Source organism: Mastomys coucha, unplaced genomic scaffold (assembly GCF_008632895.1).
Source record: "Mastomys coucha isolate ucsf_1 unplaced genomic scaffold, UCSF_Mcou_1 pScaffold15, whole genome shotgun sequence".
NCBI lineage: Eukaryota > Metazoa > Chordata > Mammalia > Rodentia > Muridae > Mastomys > Mastomys coucha.
The window spans coordinates 1,497,102-1,517,906 of NW_022196897.1; the positions used below are offsets into that span (position 1 = coordinate 1,497,102).

The 20,805-nt window shown below is 38.0% G+C and overlaps 1 protein-coding gene across 2 annotated transcripts in view; it reads right to left on the reverse strand.

Annotated features, from left to right (window-relative positions):
- The window catches only part of Cubn (cubilin), a 219,199-nt gene that overhangs the window by 159,247 nt on the left and 39,147 nt on the right, over nt 1-20,805 (reverse strand). For both annotated transcript variants that reach the window (XM_031369044.1, XM_031369045.1), the window contains exons 18-22: nt 14,838-14,982; nt 13,816-13,991; nt 12,875-13,040; nt 12,205-12,421; nt 8,803-8,933 (exon numbers count right to left, since the gene is read on the reverse strand). In XM_031369044.1, coding sequence (XP_031224904.1) covers nt 8,803-8,933; nt 12,205-12,421; nt 12,875-13,040; nt 13,816-13,991; nt 14,838-14,982 — 835 coding nt within the window. The remainder of the gene's footprint in view (nt 1-8,802; nt 8,934-12,204; nt 12,422-12,874; nt 13,041-13,815; nt 13,992-14,837; nt 14,983-20,805) is intronic.

Below are 20,805 nucleotides of genomic sequence, written 5' to 3' on the forward strand. Positions count from 1 at the left end.
CATTACACATTTGCATGTGTCTAGTAATATACAATGCATTAATTTGTGTTCCTGTACTTGAATTTTGGGAGTATTTTTTAATATTTAAAGATTGATCTCATTTTGAAACAATGCCTTTAAAATTTCATATGCAACCAAATGCTAAAATCTTAACAATGAGAAAGACATGGTTACATGTATTTTGACAGAATGACAGTTTGGGTCCTAGAAGTGTTAAAATTTTTCTAATTTGTATAAATTACCACAAACATTAAAATTAGGTTAAACTACACAGACACCAGGAGACTTAGAAATAATTTATTTCTATACTTCTCTTCATAACTTTCCTTCATAAACATATGAATTCATGAGAAGTGACCAGGTAGGAGTCTTGGCCCTTCAGGAGTGGGAGCCAGATGTAGGTGTGGCCATGCACACCCGCAGTTGAAGAGACCCTTGTCTATCAAAGCCTGTCTGGAGTATTGACAGGCTACTTGAGCAATGTCAGTTCCCTCTTTTCTATGATGGAGATGGTTGCTGATCTTGCGTATTGTTTGATTCAGCTAAAGTATCTGCCTTGCCATACATATGTAGCAATAATCCCCAATACATTTAAAACAGAAAATATTTAATTATGAGGAGCAAGCTTAACTACTCCCATGAGATGGTTAGCAGTCTACCTGGAATGCTGTATCCTAATTAAACACTAACTGCTCCAGTTCATTTAAACCTTGCCTATTCAGTCTCTTCAGACTCTGTTCAATAACCAACTAATCACTCCCTATGCCCTTACAATCTCAGATGTTTGACAAAGAAAGTCTGACTTAATTGTTATATACACTTAGCTTCAAATTTCATTCAATAATGACCTAAATTTGGGGCCTTGGAGTAGCAGAATCCCTGACTAAAGATTATAGAGAATGAGCTATTATATATGTTTTATTGCAAGTGAAATAAAAACTGAGGATCCACAGTTACATTTCCTCAATTGCTGCCATATATTCATCCACGATGGGGAGAATTACCATTGGTATTGGGAACACATAGACACATATACAATGTAATAGGTTCTACTGTCTGTGTGTGTGGAGTAAGAAATAGTCATCAAATATTTGAGTTTACTCTAAGTCACGGCTTTACCGTATTGAGAAAGCTCACAGTGCTCATTCTCTCAAAGGGGAGGCAAGAGAGGGGGAAGTGAATAAAGGAAAAAGAGAGGAAGAAAGGATGGTGGGAATGAGAGGGAGCAATAGTGAGAGAGGGAAGAGGTTTATCTTAAACGCTCCATACTGTTATGAATACGTCTAGGTAAAATTTATCAGGCTAAATTAGAAATATTCACCCAAACAAACTACAGAAGAAAAGTAAACCGAACTTGAAGGCCATCTGCTGTGAGGGCTGCTATTTGAATCTGGTCAGATGGGCACACCCCAGCTTCCAGCTGGGTGTGCATCCTTCCCTAAGTGGTACTTGTACTCTGAGGAAATCCTTATGCAATAGAACACAGAAGACCACCACACTACAGTCGAACGTAAGAGTAGCTTCATGACCCTCAATTTTGAACAAGTTCTCATGGGAAAGAAGTTAAACAAACAGAAATACAGTTAGAAAAAGTACAGGTGAGAACTGAAATCAAGTAAAATGGAACAGAAATAGAGAATGATATAAAAAAATTGCCCCACTGTTTAAAAGCTAAATTTGATAGATTTACTGATCAAGTGGAGAAGAATGAATATGAATTTCTGGTTTAAGAGTGAAAGAGGAAGAATCACTATAGAATCTCTAGTCAGTAAAAGAACAGTGAAGACAAACTTGACAAATTTGTTCCCAGCTACCAACTGCCACAGCTAACTCAAAAGAAAATAATAACACCTTCTATAGCTGCAATCAGGCAAAGAAATTCAATCTGTCATTAAAACCTTTCTACAAAGAAAACAATGTATCTAAATAACCCCTGGTTATAGTCAAGCAAATTAAGGAAATATTAAAACTATTCAGACCTGAGAAATAAGAAGAGAGGACTCTCTCTTGCTCGTTTAATAAGACCAAATATTATTGTTATACTCAAACAAGACAAACTTACAACAAATGCACTACAGATAATCATGTCTCTCAAATACAGATAAAATACCAGACATAAAGCTTATGCATATAGTTCAGAGACTGTGAAGATGATATTATAGCAAGCATTACTCACACTGGGAGTATCAGATTGTTTGATGTGGGAAATCAAAGTAAATAATCTGCCATATTAGCTGGATTAAAAAAATCTGATTAAATCATTCAGAAAAATCAACATCCATCCTTGATGAAGACTCTCAATAAACAGGACTAAAACAGAAATCTCTGAGATACCATCATTGTTCTTAAAGAATAGAAAATTAAATGTTTTCTTGACAAAATGAAGAATGAGAATATGTCCAAGCCTCACCCTTTCTGCTGAACTTTGTACAGCCCTACTCACTGTCCTAAGAAAGAAGGAGAGAGAAAGAACGGCGTAAGACAGCAGTTCACAGCTGAGACCATTCATGTGTATTATGTATACAAAAAATAGGTGATACCAATAACTGAGTTGTAAACATCTACATAATACATGATTAATATCTCTGGAAAATCAGTTTAGGACACATGGATTGGTCAAACTGGAATATAAAGCAAAAAACAGGACACAACAGCATAAAGCACATGATGATCTTAGGAAAAATGTACAGGACACAACAGCATAAAGCACATGATGATCTTAGGGAAAACGTAAAAATCAACACTCAGCTGTAGAGGAATGCTCATAGAAATAGAGAAGCTGTAACTAAACATCAGGTTAGAATATGCTCATGGACTCGAAGACATAGTTTGAGATGTCCTGAGATCCCAAATTGATCTATGAACTCAAGAGGAGTTCACTCAATTTTTAAAAAAATTATAAAAACAAAAACCCCTAAAGGCAGTTTCTAAAATGTGTATGGCAATGAAAAAGATCTAAGCTCACCAAAAGCAAAGTTTTAAAATGCAAATGCCACTGTAAAAATCTCCCTGAAGTAAATAATATTGTATAACAGGCTGTCCTTTAACTATTAGGCCCAATATGAACATCATGGGATAGAATAGGGATTCCAGAAGCACCCATATAATATACATGGACAATTGTCAGCAATCTGTTAAAGGAAATTCAGTGTGTGTGGGTAGGTAGAGTTGGGGGAGATGAGTTTAAGACACGGCCTCACTCTACTAAATATCACTTTCCTAAATGAACAGACATGGAAACTTAGACCACTGCACTAGGAAATCAAGATGAATTCTAAGCCTAAAAATTCAAACTATACTTGGGAGGCAGAGGCAGTCGGATTTCTGAGTTCGAGGCCAGCCTGGTCTACAGAGTGAGTTCCAGGACAGCCAGGGCTATACAGAGAAACCCTGTCTCGAAAAACCAAAAAAAAAAAAAAAAAAAAAAAAAAAAAAAAAATTCAAACTATAAAATTTCTAGAAGACACATAGAGGGACGCTCTCATAATTTTGACAAGCAAGCATTTTCTATATAGAAAACAGAAGCCCACTAACCATAAAATAAAGGAAAAAAGACTTGAGTGTTCCATCTGATCAAGAATATACTTACATCACACACACACATACAGGTTAATAGATACCCAACAAAAGACAAACTGTCAAAAATAAACTCTGTAGACTAACACAGAAATTACAAAAGTACATTTTTTCTAAAAATGACCATGTTTTTCTGCCTGATTAAGCACTTTCATAAAAACTTTTACACCATAGCATTAAAGTGGTCAAAGGGGAAACTGGGAAGCATGCGGAGTCTTTCAACCCACAAAGCCATGACAATATCTGCTCCGAGATTAAGGCACAAGAAGAGTGTAGACAGGTGCTGTGGACAGAGGAGTCCATTGCACAGGGAACTGTGGTTTCCAAGATTATGTAAAGGACTTGGTTTGTGAGCAAAGGCTTATCACCTCAGATTCTCTAAATCGTTGGTTCTCAGCCTTCCTAACGCTGAGACCCTTTAATACAGTTCCTCATGTTGTGGTGACCCACAGTCAAAATTATTTTTGTTGCTACTTCATAATGGTAATTTGGCTAGTGTTAGGTAGTGTCATGTGTGTGTGTTTGTGTTTTCTGATGGTTTTAGGTGACATCTGTGAAACAGTTGTTCAACCACAAAAAGGCTGCGACCCATAGGTTGAGAACTGCTGTTCTAGATATAAAATAAAGTGATATGGAAATATCAGAGGTCTTCATCAGGTATGGGAGTCTACACTTTTAAAGCAAAGATGTGAGGGGCGATGAAATTACACATTTCCCCCCTTAGGGAAGAGCAATCTAACATTGCCTTTTCTTTGACGCCACAGATGACTTATCAGATGATGTTGAATAAAGGCAGAGAAGCTATTAAAGAACTATGGGGATGTCAACAATCATGTTTTAAATCTGACAAAACCATGCCCTTTATATATGTAATATAATTTGTGTGTTTCTGTATATATGCACATTCATGTGTAAGTTTGTGTGTGCACGTGAAGGCCATAGATCAATGCCAATGTTTTCTTCATCACTCATCCACCTTAATATTTGAAATAGAATCTCTCACTAAACCCAGAGGTCACTGAATCTGCCTGGCTGGCTGTCCAGCCAACCCCAGGGATCCTCCTATCTCCTCCTTCCCAGCCTGAGATCACAGGAGCACACATTCATGCCTACCTTTTAAACATAGCTGGTGGAATCTAAACCCAAGCAGGAACTATACCACTGGACTGTCCTTCCAGCCCACCATAATGTTATTTTTATATCAAAACAACATAGTCATCATCTCTCGTTAAAGAGGTGTGGGAGAGGAATCAAAAACTTTGAGATTAGTTTTAAAATTCATTTAGATTGAACGCCAGATAGCATTTGAACTCTTTTTTCTTCAAATCTTGAACTTTTTAATGATCCCTATTTTCTCCTTTTGTGTATGTGTACATGTGTGAACACATGTGTACTAGTGTGGGGGGTATGTACAGAGACCAAAGCTTGATTGTCAGATGGATTCCTCGATCATATTTCCATTTAGTTTTGGGGAAAGGGTTCCTTATTTTGCCTAGAACACTGGGACTCTTCCTGCCCCTACCCTTCCGGCACTGAGAGGACAGGTGTATTCTACCAGTCTTGGCTTTATTTTTTTACCTGGGTACCTGAGATCTAGATTCAGGTCTCATGTTTACATAACAGACAGTTTACCCACGGAGCCATCTCCCAGCCTATGAGTCCTAGTTTTCTACAGAGGAAATGTCAATTTAGACTAGTAAGGGGTTAAGAATATCACAATTAAGCACTGTTTTCATTCTAAGGACCAACAAACTCATGCGCGTGCACATGCACCATACACACACACACACACACACACACACACACACATACACACACACACACACACACACACACACTAGAAGAGAATCGATTAAACATTTAAAAACTTAAGATTTACTAGAGTAAATTATTTTAGAGATTGATAGATTTGCTTAAAAAAATCCTTCTCCACAATATTTGAACATGTAATATCAGAAATTTCAGATAAAATGTATGCAAGCTAGGGAGGCCTGAAACCTGCCCAAGATGTTCCAAGCCAGTATCAAGCTGTCACTGAGGAGACTGACTCTCTGGCTTTTCTTTCAGTCTACAGTGAATAGGACCTGTAATCATGAATGTAGTTCTTTATTATCTTTTATAACAGTTTTAAAATGAGCTATAAAGGCAAAATTCAATTAGATCTGCATGAATTGTTCTGTAAAACTATACCAAAGACCTTAATCAGGATTTCTAATTGAACCATGGTACCCGAGATAATCTCTTCTTTCTAAAGATGTTTTAAAATGACCATTCTAGTCTGAGATATAGGAACAGACACAGAATGTTCTCTGCCCACTTCTTTGAAATAAGTGCCCTGCGACCCTCTTGGTTATCACTTCCTAAGTTCATGCCTTCCCTCTCTGGGCTCACTCCAAGGTGACTGATGAGAAGTCACACTGCAGTGTAAGAGGGAAGGAGAGGCTGGCAAATCCCAGGGGATTCACCTTTTTATATGGATATTTGCTCATAAGATTGTGCCTTAGCTACCTCCCTGGATAACTGTGAAGCTCTTCTCTTTGTAAAATGTAAGAAACATTCATCCTAGTTCCACTGTAGCTCTGGAGAGAGTTGCAACAAAAGCAGGCAGCACAGTGAAGCCTGTTTGCTTAGTTTGACTCTTAAATCAGCCAGCTGTTTATTCTTGGGACAAAAGATTCAACATTTTAGACTGATATTGCCTCCATCCAAAGATTAATTGGGGTAGACTGTACTTATACTTTCTAGACACTTCATAAGGATAAAATTAAAACATGCTTACTGAGATTTCATGAAGAGATGTCTAACTTTGGTATTTTCCACTCTGTTCTTCTTTTTCACACTCATATTTTTAATGAATATAGTCATGAGTGAATCAGGAATTAATTTGAAGAATAAAGGAATAGTCATTATTTAGATATTATTTAATCTGAAAGTTTTAAGTACATTTCTGATTTCATTTATACTTGTAAAGTTTTCTCTTATTAGTTCTATATTAAATCAGTGGATAAGTAGTATCTGTTATGGGATATCAGATTATAATTTAAATTATGCCAATTATATATCCCTGTATGCACATATTTTCTAATTCATGTCAGTAAATGTTGAAAGTAGTAATCAGAGGTAAAGGTTCTTATGCAATTTTACCCAACACTGTTTGTTACTTCTGTTATGCCTTTTGTTTTCTCTATCTCCTCGGGAACATTTGAATGAGAGCTACAGGCAAAAGCTTATGGAGGGAGTCAGAGTATGAACAAGAAGCAAACTCCTTACTCCCAAACACATATTTAAGGGCTGACATCATAGACTTATTGCAGGAACTAGAGATAGAAGTGTAACAGGATTCAAATCAGGAAAATTTGACTCTACTAAATGAAAACAGGCCAGAGTCGGGGGGGCGGGTACGTCCATGGGCTGTGCTAAGAAACCCAGCAGTCCAAACCATCATCATTACTCCAAAAATAACTTCTTTTAGAACAAGGAAATAGCTTACAAGCCAATGATTGCCTGTCCTTTGGTGATTTCAGTCTGCAGAAATTAGCCAGAAGAAGATGCCAGCTGAAAAGAGAGTCCTCACCTCTGTCTTTTCCAGTCAGCATCTCATTTCACCCAAGCTCCTGAGAACATCAGCCAACTGCCTGACCACTACCTCTATTCTGGTCTCCTGAGCCAGCTGTGCTCTGACACATACTGCAGGGCCAGCTTCAACAACTCATGTAATCCAGCCACCCATATGACTTTCTGGGTCTCATCATCTGATTGCTATTTCAAATGATGGGGCTGTATTAACCAGTCCTATGAGTTCACCCAACAAATGGCAGACACATAGTGAGCGGTCAAGTGAAAAGGACACACTCCCTTGCCTGTGATTTCTGCTCTGTCTAGACCAAGCAGGGGCTGGAGTCATGACTAACTCAGATGGAAGCAGGGTAGAGTCTTTGCAGTTGCTCCTTCGGGGTCTCCTTTTTGAGCCCTTGGGGTTTCTCCTCACACATTTTCTCCCTTCCGTTTGCTCTTCTATGTTAGAAGTATTTGGGAAGAACTGAACCCAGTCACGCATGCCAAGCACATTCCCCTCCCTACTCTCTGTATCAGTTTTCCTTCCTGTCTACTGGACCTATTGCTTGGGTGGGTTTTATCCAAATCTTATCTTTCTGAACAATTTCATTAAATTTTAAATTTATCCTACTCATCCCCAGGTTATATTAGTGGCTCCTAGCCATCTCTTCCCTTCATACTGCCTCCAGAGCTAGTGTAGTGTTAACACAGTCATTTCAGTCATTACAGAATTCTGTTTCATTTTTTGAATACTACTGCAGAGATCGTCATGATATTTTCAGGAGGTACTGCCTGACTTACATGTTATTTAAGAAACAACCAGTTTATTCATGCAGCAAATTAAAATTGTGCTCACAGAAGAATAGAACCAGAAAACTTTCAAAGACCATCAAATCTAATCTTTTAATTACACAGATGAGAAAATTGTACCCCACAGAGTTCAAATAATTTACTCCAAATCTAATATTTGGTGTGGTTTGGGGCCAAACATATGAGAGAGATGAACTACAGAAGTATGGAAAATTGTGCACATGCTGTAATTTCCTGAGACATTCACTTTGGTCTTTGGCTGTTACCCACTTGAATAAGGCTCAGTGAAAATGTCAATTACACAGCACAACACACCATACTTTAAATCCTTGGGCTTTAACTCTATATGTGCTTGGAATAGATAATGGGGCATCTGCTAGAGTGAGTCCCACCAGTGATGAGTGTATACATTTCTTTTGCACTTTGGATTTTTAAAGCTTCCAGAACACAGAAGCTGAATTGCTTTTGCCTGGACCAAAGTATAGTAACCAAGCTTCCTAGAGGAGAAATAAGTGAAAAACTGGCTAGGGATTTTGAGTAAGACACTTTTAAATCTTTATTTATGATGGGGAATAAAGGCTTAAGAAGATAAACATCACAAAAGTGGCTGGACTCTCAAGAGGAATATACTCAGGCCCAGCAAATCCACCAAGCAAGGAGGCCATGTGTCAGCTGGAGATATGTATTGGATGCTACTTTTCTGTATCGTATAACTATATTATAAACATTGCGGTTCAAAATCCCTAAAAGGGGACACAAATTTACCTTACTTTTAATCAGGTGGACATTGTCTCTATACTTTTTTCCAAGTATTTCTGTGCTTTAGATATTAGATCTCTTTTGCAATAGAGGAAATGTTACCTGCTGATGCATCAATTGCTTCATAATTTATGGAAAAGCCTTCGTGGGCAAGAGCAGAGTCAGACACGAATATCAGCTTTATTGAATGAGAGCTGCTGGTGAGAGAAGGCGGGATGGATTTTCCACAGTATCTGTTCCAAATGAAGAAGGACAAGACACACAGATTAGATTTGAACTTATATTCCAGACAATAGGCCATGTAAAGATTATAATAATACAGATGGTAATGGGTTGTATCTACTTCACATCAACCTCGAAACCAAGTAACAACATAAACACACTTGAAGAGTTGTGTGTCACACTGAATGCCTTGACATACAGGAAAAATGAGAGTAGGAAGCAGGGGCTGCAGTCACCTTTTGTTAGTGTGGTGAGGACCTTTTTTATAGACTTATATTAAAGGAATTATATTCTTTTACTATATTTACTACCATTTTAAAACATCCAAAACTCATCCAGCAGAGCCCTTGATAGCCCTGTCACTCAGGTGCATTGTGACTTTGGACACATGGCTTACTTGCTCTGGGTCATTTTCTCTGTAGACTTCACATCTTTCTGAATGTGTGGATCAGGTGAGACACTGTAGCTAAGCATTGAGAACAGTGCCTGGATAGTGATCTCTGTATAAGTTGTCTGCTGTCTTTAAACAACTCACTTATGGAGCGGTAAGAGTGTGACCAGTAAACCATGTCCTGTTCCTTCAGTGATCTATTCTCATAATTCCCCCAAACACAGCTACAATACATGACATGATGCCATAGTGTTTCATCTGGAGAAACACCTGTAGGAGGAAGAGCTTAGAAAAATGGAAATCTAGAGACAATGCATGCTTGGAATGAGAGAGGAAAATAACATGGAACCAAAAATAAGCTAAAATGTTAAATATGAGAAACAGGAAAATTAAATAAGTTTGGTGTAGAATAATATTTTAGTGATAATAGAGAGTTATCATCTTAATATAACTGAAGGCAGATAGATTGAAAAACTGTGCATACATGGTCGTGTATCCTAAATTGGTACATGATCATTACAGCTTATTCCCCTCAGCAAAAAGTGCATTTTGTCATGGTTAAAAGACACTCACATATTACTTTAAAGAACGATGAAGACAGTTTTAGGTGAAAGACTAGGATAAGAAGCACAAAAAGGTGAGGAGCAGTAAAGACAGAGGGAAGAAATTTAGAGACTGCTTTAAAAAGATAATGTTTACAAAGTTAATAGATAAGAATAAAAGAATATACAAGAAGAATTTTAAAAAGAAGTATTTTACATTTTTACAAGAATGTAAAATGGCTAGTGTCCAAAACATAAAATTAAAAATTCTGAGCAGTCTATCAAATATTATCAAGTATAAATAGAAAGTACAACTCATAATAAGAGAGAATAAGCATCTAAAACATAACAAGTAATTACGTAATCACTGAATGAATAAAAATATTAAAATAATTATAACTGTATCAAGTAGGTATAGGAGGTATGGAAACATGAAAAATCAATTTATAGAGGTACAGACTATACCCACTCATGTGGTACTAAATGATGGGAAACCCAAACATGCATATGTATGAAAATGAGATTTAAAAAAAAATCAATTCAAATAGTGTTAAGTGTGAGAAATGAAGTGACTAGACTAGAAAAACTCAGGGAAAACACTTTGTAATATTGGTCTGGACAAAGATTTCTATAGCTACAACCTCCAATGCACAAGCAAGCCAAGATAGACAGGAAGGAGTCTAGCAATCTACAAATTTTCCCCAAAGCTGAGAACACAGCAGAATGGAGACTGAGCCCATGAAACAAGAATTAATGGCAAACTACGTAAACCGGAGAAGCAGTTAATACCCAAGAAATATGAAGACTAAGAAATCATTTAGTATCAACAGGAAGCAAATACTCTGATCAAAACAATGGGCAAAAGCCCTGAATAGGCAATTATCACAAACAAGGCAGATGAATAATGGATCTATGAGAAACCAGTGTTATTTATGCATTAACAAGGAGATGCAAAATCAAGACCACAATGGTATACTATTGCTGTCTTAGTCACTGTTATATTGCTGTGAAGAGACCCCATGACCAACGCAACTCTGATAAAAAGAAAGCATTTAATTGGAGCCTTCCTCACAGCTTCAGACGGCTAGTCCATTGTCAACATGGCAGGAAGCAGACAGTATGGCACTGGAGGACTAGCTTAGAGCCTTACAGCCTGATCAGCAGCCAGCAGGCTGGGTAACACTGGGGCTAGCGTGGGCTTTGGAAACCTCAATGCTGACTCCTAGTGACATCTCTCCTCCAACAAGGCCACACCTACTCCAACAAGACCACACCTCCCAATCCTTCTCTGCAGCTCCAACAACTGGGGATCAAGCATTCAAGCATGTGAGCCAATGGAGCGATTCTCATTCACCACCATAATCTAATCACATTATGGCTATTGTTTATATTATGAATATATTATAATATATATGTATGTATATTCCTAGCCACATATATTATAGTATATATGTATATATATACATACACATATATGTGGCTAGGAATTGTTGAGAAAAAATAATCCTTATGCATTGTTAGTGGGTGTATGAATAAGCCAGTGTAGAAAGTTATATAAAAGTTCTTTAAAATTAAAAATGTAACTATCTATGGTCAACTGATCTTACTACTGAGACTGAATCTGAAGAGAATTAAATAGGTATGCTGAAGAGGTAACTACATTCCTGTGCTCACTACTACTACATTAAGCACAACAGCAAAGATATAGAAACACCCTGTGTTCATCAACAGATGAATGAATAAATAAAGAAGATATGGTGTTGGTATAACACCACAGAACATTGTTTTATAAGAAATGAAACATTGCCATTCAGAACAAAATAGGTTAACTTGGAGAACATTATATTAAGTTAAATAAGCCAGGGAGAGAAGCAGAAGTACCACATGAGCTCACTGATACATGATTCTAAAATTGTAGAGAATTAATGAATGGTGTTACCAGAACCTAGAGTAACTGGGGAGGGGTAAAGAAGGAAAGATGTTGGTAATATACAGGTAATTCAAGTTAGAAAGGAAAAGAAATTCTGAGTATCTATTACATAGCAAGGCGACTATGGTCAATGTCATATTGTTTGTTTAAAAGCTATACAGAAGGTGGATATTTTGTGTTATTACCTGTGAAATGGTGACTATGCTAAATCATGTATTCATCAGTAAGGTCAATCTCACTATTCTATGCCCTTTACTTCAAAATATAACAGTACATAAGGTCAAAATATGCTGCTAATTTATAAAATAAAATAAACTGGATATAAAATGATTTAAGTGCATTATTGCCTCTGTTCATCTATGTACAAAAATCTAAATACTATGCTTCAAGTTAAGCATAAAAAAAACAAACATTCTCACCTCCCAAGAGATATCTGAGCAACAGAGTCATAAACTTCCAGGTAGTCATTTGCACAGTTGTAATGAAATTCCAGGTTAAATGAACTAAATACCAAACGAATCAGTTGGTCTTGTTGGACCACTATATGCCAGGTGCAATTTACGCCACTTGGGTAGACATTTGGATGACCAGGGCTTTCAATGGTTCCTGTAGATGTTGTGAGAACTTCTCCACATTCTGTGTAATAATTAGTAATAACACAACAATAGCCATCACCACAGCTGTTAATACATGAGCTACATGAATCCCCAAATAAAACCAATAATCATTATTGCATCAGTTAATGTTAATCTGCATGGGTCCCAAAATAAAATGTGCTTATCATCGATTAAAAGCTCAAAAGAGAAAATGCTGCTCTTTTATGTGACTTATAATAGCTTAGTTTTTTTTCTTTCATTAATAGGTACACGATAACTATTGTTAAGTATTTGTTGAAAGTATAGTCTTTGTTTTAAGCGTACTTTATAATTTTTCACAGAACAATTGACTTTTATATATAATTTATTTTTTGTAAAGAACTTGATTTTCAGAGGTGGGGATTGAACCCAGAGCCTTATACACATAAACATCCCTGTACAATTGCCCTTTTATTCTGATAGCAGCATAAGGGGAAGAGAAACATGTTCCTACCTAATTTCTCACTGCTGAACTTAGCCATGAAGCCACGATTTTCCATAGAAGTACTTTTCACAAATGTAACATAAAGAACATTGTATACAGATGTTATAAATGATGGTGGGTTTGCACCACAATACTTCTCATTTCCAGGAGATCCCAAGACAGAGCTGGGACCAATCTAAGGAAAAATAGATATAGCCAAGTTAATTTTGTTAAATATCCATTTTGAAAATTGCTGCCAGTGGTGAAGCTCTTGGCAAGCCAGGAACTGTGGAGGACATGCAAAGTCAATCTTCTTTGGGAGCCATGAGAAGAACTAGTTTTATTTCTTGCTTTCCATTCGGGGTACATTTTATGCTTGTATCACAGCCCTAGGGAGAGTTTCCAGTACAATGATGAGCAGAAGTGTAGAGATGACAATGCTGTCTACCAACCAGTCACTGGGGAAAGCATTTGGTATCTCTATCACTGTGTACGACAGCATCTCAGCAGCTTTGGTGCCTCTTATAAAAGTAAGAGAGTTCTTTCCATGGGTCTTTTTTTTTTTTAATTTTGACTGTTTTTATTATAAGATGCAGGTAGATTCTGTCAAGTGCTTTCTTTGTGCCTTCTAGTAAGTGACAATGTTATCCTTAACTTTATTGATACTATGCTATTTTGTACTACAATGTTCACTGTTTTTTAGGACATAATAATGTACATACATTAGTATAAATCCCTTTTCATGATATATATATATATATGTGTGTGTGTGTATATATATATGTATATATATATATATGTATACATATATATGTATACACATATATATGTATACTGGATTCTATCAAATAGCATTGTGCTAGGAACTTTTATGACTATATCTATGAGATATTGTTCTGTATAGACAATGGTCTTTTCACATAAGTGTATATAGTGCCTTTAGTGATAATGCAGAGGCATTTCACTCTTACCTCAATGTAATCTGCATCACAGGAGGAGCCTCCAATCTGAAAGTCAGTGAAGTTAAGAAGAACAACTTGTCTTTGGGGTTGGGAGATGGCCCACCTACAGATTCTCCTTCCGGGATACACATTAGGATAGAAAGGTGAGCGAATGACTCCTTCTCCACTTAACTCACCCCCACAAGCTGTAAATAGAAAAATGATAACCTTATTTGCTCAGAAATAAAGAGAATTCTTGACCTCAACTTTATTACAAATCTAACGGTCTAAAAAACCAGCAGAATGTGACACTTTTATGGGAATATTTTTCCTGCCATTCAAGAGCATATAACTCAAATAAATTAGAATTAAAATGTTATAATAATGGATGAATTTGACATTTAAAAAACAAGTAGGAAGGGACAGCTAAGGGGCTAGAGAAATGGCTGAGTAGTTAAAAGCCCGGGCTGCTCTTCTAGAGAATATAAGTTTGATTCCCAGTATCTGCAAGTCATCTCACAACCAGCTGTATATCCAGTCTCAAGGAACTTGACAGTTCTCTTGGCCTCTGAGAGCATGGCATACACATGCTGTGTCCAGACATTCAGTATATGCAAAAAGCCCATTGGCATAAAATAATAAAACAATTTAAAAAGTAGATAGGGATGAGAACATGAATCTGTCAATAAGGTGCTTGTTGTATATGCATGATTCTGATCTCCAGCACCCATGAAGCTGGGTACAACAGTGTGTGTGTGCAATCCCAGCCCTGGGGGTCAGGGCTGAAAGCACAGAGGTAGATGGCTCCCTAGAGCTCACTGACCAACAAATCCAGCTGAATCATAGAGCTCAATGTTCAGTGAGATCCTTGTCTCAATGAGGTGGAAAGAAATGAAGAAGAGATTTAACACCAACACCCTGGACTCTATCAATTCATGGCATACACACATGCATACACACACACACACACACACAGAGAGAGAGAGAGAGAGAGAGAGAGAGACAGAGACAGAGACAGAGAGACATACACACAGAAGCGGAAGTTTCCTTACCAACTTGATAGTCAGCTCTGAAACTAGCCTTCTGGACTGAAGCATCTATTCTCAATCTGACCCAGACCTTATTGGAAATTGATTTAATAGGGAACAAGGTTTCGTTGCCACAGATCTTTCGAAGTAAGCTGTCATGGTCTCCAACCTAAGCAGAAAATTAAAGAAAGGTTTGTAATGCTAATTAGAAAGTCACTTAAATGTGGTAGTGTTTGGAGATTGGTCAATAGCACATGCAAAACAAATACAACTTTAATTTAGTAGTGTCTACAGTACATTTAGAAGTAGTCAGTGGGTCAATTTTAATACAAACAACTGATATTAAATATTGATAACAATCTTAAGTCAATATAGCCTGTAACTACATCAGTCTTAAAATGTCTTAATTTCCATAATATCAAAGAGGCCATAAATCTGTAATTGCAGATGGTTTGCCCAATCAACAAAAACTGAAAAAATAAAAAGTTTAACTAAATTTTCAATCCAAGGAATAAACTCTGTTTATTACCAAAAACATTTTAAAATGATAGGAAGGCCAGTAGGAAGGGGAAGGAGGAAGAGAAAGAGGAAGAAGAGGAGGAAGAGGAGGAGGAGGAGGAGGAAGAGAGAATCAATGTCAAAAACTTAGAATAAAACCATTTTTAAAAAAGGAAAAAGTGAAAAACTAAGATTTAAACCTCATTATTAAAATAGAAAGTAGAATCATAAATGTGCTGAAGAACAGATTTTTAAAGGAGGGTTTGGAAATGGGGATACCAAAGACAAATTTTAGACCAATCTAATAAGAAAATGAAAAATATACCTCCTAAGTATATAAAATAAAACATTATAAACAAGTCACAAACATACAGTCTAAGAAACATGCAATTAAGTGCAATTCTGTATATGTTTTTTGTCTATGTATTTAAGTGCTCAAGATAGATTATTTTAATAAAATTATATAAATCAGTAAAAGGATCTGAAGAAAAGGAAAACAGGAATGACTACCCCATGGAAAAAACAGAATCACTGCACAGCTCCTCCACCTGCCTCCCCTGAGAGGGAAGCACTGTGAGAGGATGATGTGCATTTGCTAAGTCTTCTGCCCTTTAAGAACAAGATAATTCTCCATGTATAAAGCCTCAGCAAGGCACAATTCTCTACGACCAAATCCACACTTAAGTAAAAGTAAAGCCATGAATCAATTCCACTCACTCATACAGATACAGAATCCTAAACAAAGTTCTAGAAAAATAAATGCACAGACTATTGCTAGCCTTATATACCAAACAGCATGATAGCTCCTCAGGGGCTAAAACGTCTGTTGGGATTCCTGATTGATTAAAACCTAACAGATGGTTCAGTGGGTAGAGAGACACTTGATGCCAAGGCTGACGACCTGAGATGGACCTCCAGGACTGACATGGTAGAAGGAAAAAGCTGATTTCTATAAGTTGTTCTCTGGTCTCCTCGTGTCTGCTATAGTGCAACTCCTACCACCAACACAATGAACAAACAAGATAAATACATGCAATATATATTAAAGCAAGATTAAGGAAGAGAGAAGAGAAAAAACTATTCCAATACAATCAAGTGGTTTAAGGCAACAGTCCACACCTTTCAGTTCAGGCCATGACCTGTCAGTGGGCTCCATATGTTCCCAACTGTCACCCGCTCACTTGCCTTAACAAGTTACCCCATCTAAGCCTAGCTAATGAGATGGAAAGGAATATGTGAGATGGCAGTGAAATTTCCCAAGATTTATGGTAATAAAATATTGACTTGAGAAGAGCTCTTGATATTTCTGACATTTGAAAGGGTGAAACACTAGAGATTCTCTCCACAGTCGAGAACTGTTCAAAGAGGATACAGGAGACTCTAGATCCATAAAGTTATTCTAGAGGGCAGAGTAGCCCCAATAGTAATCTACTCTCAGTCAGCATTATCAAGGTGTTGGTAAGTAACAAGCCCCGAGCTGCTTGGAGCCCAGCTCACAGGAACTGGAGACAGGCAGACACTCTGGAGTCATGTAAACATGATGACTGCGCAGGAGCCGGCAAGCATGATGACTGCGCAGGAGCCGGCAAGCATGATGACTGCGCAGGAGCAGGCCTCAGCCCTGTCGCTAAACACTGCGGCTCAGTGGGTACCACAATTAGGCATCTGGGAAACTGTGAGGACTTTATTTTTGTTTGTTTTTATCTACTATTCTGATGTTGGTGAGGTGTGACTAGCGTAGAGCAGTTGAGAATCACACAACTAGCAGGGCAGTGGTGGCACATGACTTTAATCCCAGCCTTTGGGAGGCAAAGGCAGGAGTATCTCTACGTTTGAGATGGGCTATATAAACTGAGCTCCACCATAGCCAGGGCTACACAGGAAAACCCTGCCTTCAAACAAACAAGAGCTACATCACTAGCGAGTCTGACATGTGAAGGTCATTCCCAAGGACTCCCTGACATCCTGTGTGTTTTCACTTAGTTGAAAGCATTGCTCTGAAGCACAAAATGTTGTCTACCTTTACATATTAAACAAGGTAATTTTGGAAATTTCAAATATTCATGGTTTTCCAGGATGATCAATGGGACACAAATGAAAAAATATTGCTTTCATCAGCCTGCATTTATTGTGGAGAAATCCCGGAAGTTTGGGAGAAGAACAGCTGACTGTGTTTTCTCTCAAGCTGGGGCTTGCCCCAGTTTCTCACATATTGGAATAAATATTTATTTTGTTGCCTTAATATTACTCATAACAATGTTTTAATACAGTGCATGGACATCCATATAGATGAATTTCATGTCAAAATAGTAAAATAATGACATACAGCAATCTTACAGTAGAAAAGTACTCTGAACACTTGCAGGGAATTATGGAGTACTCTAAAGACAGATGCATGCAGGGAATTATGGAATACTCGGGAGATATGTCTTTAAGCCAAGGTCCGTAAGAACTATTCAGGTTAAAGTCAATGGCTAGTAAGGGATAGATTGTTGGGATATTGTGACATTGTTCCTCTCATCCAAAACCAGCAGAAGTACAAGGGTCAAGAAGGATGCCTGTCAGTATTACATCATGGTATTAAGCCTGTAATGCTACCCTAAGAACATCTGAGATGCAGACAGATTTGCGTGTGGATCCATATCTAAGGAAGTTCTGGAAAGGTAAGAACTGAAGCTACTCTAAAAGCTAAGCCACGTGAGAAAATCATATGCCACTCCACTGACTCAGGCTCATACCAGTTCCTTAGTCTAAGCTCTTGACATCTGCAACACGAATTCCTTATTCTTAAGTCAAGTTATGCTACTTAACTGAAAAGCAAGTTTCAGAGGGATGAGAAAGTGTCCCTTTAGTATCTCACAAAACCAAACCAAACCAAAAGGCAAGCGAAACAAAACCTCTGTAAACAGGCATTTATAGTATTTGATAAATTCCTCTTGATCAATTAACGTGAGAGTGAACAATCTTCAACTAAGCTTTCAACAGAGGTAGTGGACAAAGCACTGCTCCAGAAGACTAGAACACAGGAAACACGAGTAAGACAGTGCCCTGCTCTCATCCCCTGGGTTCTGCGTGCTTCTTCTATAATCATTGTCTCTCATTTCTATTAGTCCATTAGAAGAAGACAAGAAGGGAGAAAAACAGCCAGACAGCATGAGAGCTAGGTGAAGTGGCCATTCCCCCGGGGGCCTGATTAATGAAGCTCAAGGACGTTAGCAAGGGAACACAGCTGCCATCCAGATGCTATGAGAGAAGCTTCCAGGCCTCAAGGGCCCTAGTCCTGGAAGGTACAATTGATTTTGGCTGTGTTCCTCTTTGTGGAAGAGGAAGTCTGAAAAGCCTTTTCAAGTCTGAAAGCCTGCATTCTCTCTGGACCCCAGGCACAGCAATACTTTAACCATCACATTTTAAAGAGAGTTACTGGAATAAAATTTATCAAGTGCTCGAACTGACCCCAAGTTCATTTGTACTTAACGAGTGAGCACTTGTAAATTTGTACTCTCATCCAAAAGAAATCTCTTTCCTTCGTGGCTGGAAGCTACAATAGATCATCTCACACTTCATAATTACTGGCTCCTTTTATATGAGAGGATTGAGTATCTGTTCTGTCATGAGACTTGTCATGTCTCCCGATAGAGCACGAACATTTATTTTTCCCATTGGCTGTGGGCTTCATTACAGCAATTGCTCAGCCTTGAAGAATGTGAGTAGCCATGATGAACCCTACAGAAAGACCTTGGCGGTCAGTGGGTGACTCGATCATTCTTTACTTTTCCTCTTGAGAAACCAGGAGCCTGGGTCCTACAAAGCCAAAGCCACATCAACAAAGGCTCAAGCAGAACAGATCCCAAACCAACATGTTGACAGGGGCAGGAAATAAATACACTAATGAGCCATGAAGTGGATTTTGCTTGTTATCACTTTTGATTTGCCTGGGGAACATTATTAATTGCTTACTATAAAACAACCTAAAGAAAGATAACTAATATTGAAACTGGGTTTGTAGTAACCAAGTTTCTCGTCTTTTAATAAGTCATGGCTATCACACAAAGGTCCCTTACAAAGGGAGTACAGTAAATTCACCAATTTGGTGGTCACATTAGCAAAGGAAATTTACAGGACCCGGTGCCAAACACCAGTGTTCTGTGAACTAGGCTCAGGTTTCTCCGATTTATTTTGTTTCATTGTACACGTGTGGGTGCTTGTGTTAGTACAGGTGCACATGTATATTAGAGTGCGCACACATGTGTGTGAAGGGGTACCCACATGTGGAGGCTAAGGGACACCTTAGGGTATCATCATGAAAAATGCCATCTGCCTCCTTTGAGATGGAGTTTCTAATTGGCCTGGAGCTCACAAATTAAGATAGACTGGCTGACCTTAGGGAGCCTCCTGTTCTGAATACCCCAGGTGCTGGGATTACAAACTTGTGCCCCTGCGCATGGGTTAGGGATCAAACTCAGGCTCTCATGCTTGCAAGGTAAGTTCCTTAGCAACTGAGCACTGCTGCCTGCCTCTCGAGGGCTTATTTACTCATTTTGTAAATGCTGAGTATTACAAACCCAGAGCCCCAGGATATAACAAATAACCCAGGCTATTAAGCCTATGAAGTATTGCAAATGGCATTTAGAGGTTGAACTAGCTCCTAAAGAATAACTACTCATTAAACCCTGAGTTCTTATAAAGGAACTATTTCCTGTACAGAGAGCTAAGATTAAGTGGGCTGCAAAGCACAGTTCATACGAAATTTTAAATGTGAACTGCAGAGCTGAGTGAGCAAGAGGCTTCGGCATGTGGAACAGATCAGGTTCAAAGCCTCGGCTTAATGCACGCAGGCATCTCTCTGGATGCTAACTATCCGGGTTTGTTTTTACACAACACATCTGAAAATCTGTTTAAGAATGAAATCTTAATTCAAGCAAATCAAATACACTGAAACGAGGAGGTTTGGCCCACCCCAGGGTGGAAAACAGAGCCTGATCACATGGTAACGTTCAGTATGTGAACTGTGAAGTCATACTCCCTGTGAACTGAATTGCAGGATGACGGATGCAATAACAGAGAGACCTGATCTTAGACACTGTGTTAGGCTAATGGGGTAAGAGGGAAAGGACTGTAGTGTCACCCCAAATGAGAGGATGACATGCAAGAGACAGATGATGAGAGATACCAGCCAGGGTATCTAAGTAATAATGATATTATTAATATCATTGTCATTATCATTATTATTGACTATTACTATTTTTATTCTTCATTAGAATGCATGACCACTTTGGGGCCAGCATTTCAGCATTTTAAGAACTGGAACTCTCATAAAATAGTGTTGGTTCCAATATTTCTGCCAAGAAAATTATTTATTAGATTTTTAAATGAACTTTGTAAGATCAAGAAAATGTAATCTGAGCCGGGCGGTGGTGGTGCACGCTTTTTATCCCAGCACTTGGGAGGCAGAGGCAGGCGGATTTCTGAGTTCGAGGCCAGCCTGGTCTACAGA